At 45.5% G+C, this 2,787-nt stretch overlaps 1 protein-coding gene across 1 annotated transcript in view; it reads left to right on the top strand.

Annotated features, from left to right (window-relative positions):
* The window catches only part of ANKRD27 (ankyrin repeat domain 27), a 41,361-nt gene that overhangs the window by 22,616 nt on the left and 15,958 nt on the right, over window positions 1-2,787 (top strand). The window contains exons 14-15 of the mRNA XM_018570005.1: window positions 1,495-1,577; window positions 2,154-2,269. Coding sequence (XP_018425507.1) covers window positions 1,495-1,577; window positions 2,154-2,269 — 199 coding nt within the window. The remainder of the gene's footprint in view (window positions 1-1,494; window positions 1,578-2,153; window positions 2,270-2,787) is intronic.

The following is a 2,787-nucleotide window of genomic DNA, read 5'->3' as shown; positions in this document are numbered from 1 at the left end:
CAAGAAGTGGAGACGATGCTGAACCAAGGCGAGACTGACGAACAGGCTGTACAAAAGATGTGTCACCCTCTCTGCTCCTGTGACAGCTGTGACAAGTTGGCTTCTGGGTAAAGAAACGACCTCAGTATATTTAAAAATAAAAAATTAAACACCGTCCTCATATTTCATGCACAATTAATTTACAATCTTATGCAGAATTTCGGGCACCAAATAATGTGTTTTAATGATCATATCATTGGAAAAAGTTGATGTCTGTAGAATGCAAATGTCAATATTCTGGTGCCTGATATCCCTATGTTACATTATCAACCCGATAACCAGCGTCCCTCCCCCCCCCTCGCCTCACCGCAGTGTAGGGCTGTGGTGGCCAATTACTAGCTCTTAGCATCGTGGCCCAGTGGGGCATGTCATTAGGGGGGTGATTTTCAAATCCTCCACCCCAACATATTCTAGCCATTAGATGGAGCCGAGGAGCGTAGGCACTTTCCGAACAGCATTAGTATGCGCTGGTACTTGTGTACTGCCGTGTATGCGTACGGACGTAAATCCCTGGATGCAGCATAGAGGCATTGACTTCTATAGGAGGGTGTATGAAGCGGCTCGCTGGTGGTAGTCAATATGGCCTCCCCTGAGCACTGAGCCCTTAGTATGTTGCTTGTCTAGCTTTCTGCCTTTTAAAGGACACTTAACAAGACCATAAAATCCGCTCTAATGTAGCTGATATGGATAATAGAATTCCACTTATAGGTGCCTTGTGACTATGTAGCTTTAAAAGCTCCTCCCCGCCCACTAATATATTTATAATGTGCTGTGTACATTACCACTTACATAATACAATCATTAAATAATAACATTCTAAAAAAAAAAAAATCATTATTTTTGTGTTTTTTTTTCCTATGAACTGAGAAGGGCCCGGTTTATTGTTTACATATTAGCTAGTGCGTACGTCCATTCCATTGGGCCGATTTAATCATGTGCGTATGAAATAAATAAGAGTTTGCTTTTGTTTCACGCCCATTGGGTGACACAGGAACTCTTAACTCTCTGGGTTATACTGCTGCCTATAGGAGGAGTGGACACTGGCCCCAGCACGCCTCAGTTCCCCCTCCGCCCCAGCACGCCTCAGTTCCCCCTCCGCCCCAGCACGCCTCAGTTCCCCCCTCCGCCCCAGCACGAGAAGAAGTGAAGGAACCGGCGGCTTGCGAGGGGCCTGCCTGCGCAGCCCACGCCCCCTCCCGCCCCTAAATGCAGGTGTTTTTTCGTTGGTAGATCTCAATGAGCTCGTCATTTGAAAAGTAGATCTCCAGACGAAAAATAGTGGGCGCCCCTGGTTTACATGCTCAGCAGAGATGCAAGTTTATAATTTGCAGGTATTTGCAAATGCCATTAATTCATCTATTTAGTCATCTACACCTCATTATATTTTAATTTTTTGATGCACCTGATGTTTTTTTTTTTCTTAACATTCTTTTTTTCTTTCCTCCCGTCTTATAGGAAGTTAAATGATACGTCAATCGTCACTCCTTTATCTCGAGACGATCGGGGTTACACCCCCCTTCACATCGCAGCCATCTGCGGTAAGACCCGAGCTCCTCTGCTGCAGGAACAAAACTTACTTTGCTAAAAGGTCATCCTCTGCCTGCCATTTACCTTCCCGTACTTAATGGAGTTGTAAAGTCCCAGCACATCCTCTCCTGTTATGACATCGGCATTGTAATAGGAATACATAGTACAGTCGTTCCTGATAATACAATCAAAGCTTACATGACAAAATCCCTTTTATGTAGTGAGCGCTGCCTTCCGCCTGCCCATCACTTCCAACAACTTCCTGGATCCCCAGTGTGCTCTGCGTCTCTTTGATGTGATGCAATCTCCATTTCTCAAGACTACATCTCCCATCATGCATTGCTTCCAGGGTACATTGTTCATATGTTGAGTTGTAGTTCAGACGGCAGGCTCTGTGAGAGTTGTAACATTGTGTCAGTGCATTGAGGAAGTCCATCCTATGGGCATCTTCAATAATTATGTTTACAATCTTCTAGATGGATCTGGTTATTAGGAGCGTGAGAGAACTTACAGAAATTTATTATAGAAATACAGATTTATTTTTAGTTTTTGACCATTAATTAAATTCATGTGTTCTGTTTTTGTAGGACAGTATTGGTTCATTGATCTGCTGATCTCTAAAGGAGGAGTGGTTAACGCCACGGATTACCACGGGTCTACACCACTACACCTGGCATGCCAGAAGGGCCACCAGAAGATAGCGGTGAGATAAAAATTCCAATGCACTGCACACTTCAATCTTTTCATTTTGTTTTTTTTTGTTTTTTCTTTCTTACACCCGCATGTTAGCTGACATTTTAGATCAGGCTCGCAGTGCATTGCAGTGAAGGGGCTGAACAGGAGGTGAGACACCCTGTGCTCTCATTTATTTTGCACAGCCCAGCTCTCTGGCAGTGTTGCACTTCAAACACCGATAGAGGTCAGGGAAGTGAATGCACATAGAGTTCAGGCATATGTCAGGAGGCAGGTACGGGCCATGTAGAGCATTGGTTACAGTCCCAGGCTCTAGAAGACGGAGGGTGTGGCTACCTTTGGGGCCCCCTTCCTGATGTCAGGGAGGAGATTCTGTGACCTTCACATGGGTTCACCTGTCTCTTCCCACTCAGGGGTCTCTAGTACTCAGTGGACCTGTTTTGGCTGGTCCATGAGCAGAGGGGTCCGCCGGCCTTCGGGTAGGTGGACCTAAGTCGTTCTTGCCCTGGTCAGGAGACTTGCGCCCTG

The sequence above is a fragment of the Nanorana parkeri genome, unplaced genomic scaffold (assembly GCF_000935625.1).
Source record: "Nanorana parkeri isolate BGI_ZX_2015 unplaced genomic scaffold, ASM93562v1 scaffold1441, whole genome shotgun sequence".
NCBI lineage: Eukaryota > Metazoa > Chordata > Amphibia > Anura > Dicroglossidae > Nanorana > Nanorana parkeri.
Note: the sequence above shows the minus strand (reverse complement) of the source record. Positions and strands in the feature narration are given on the sequence as shown.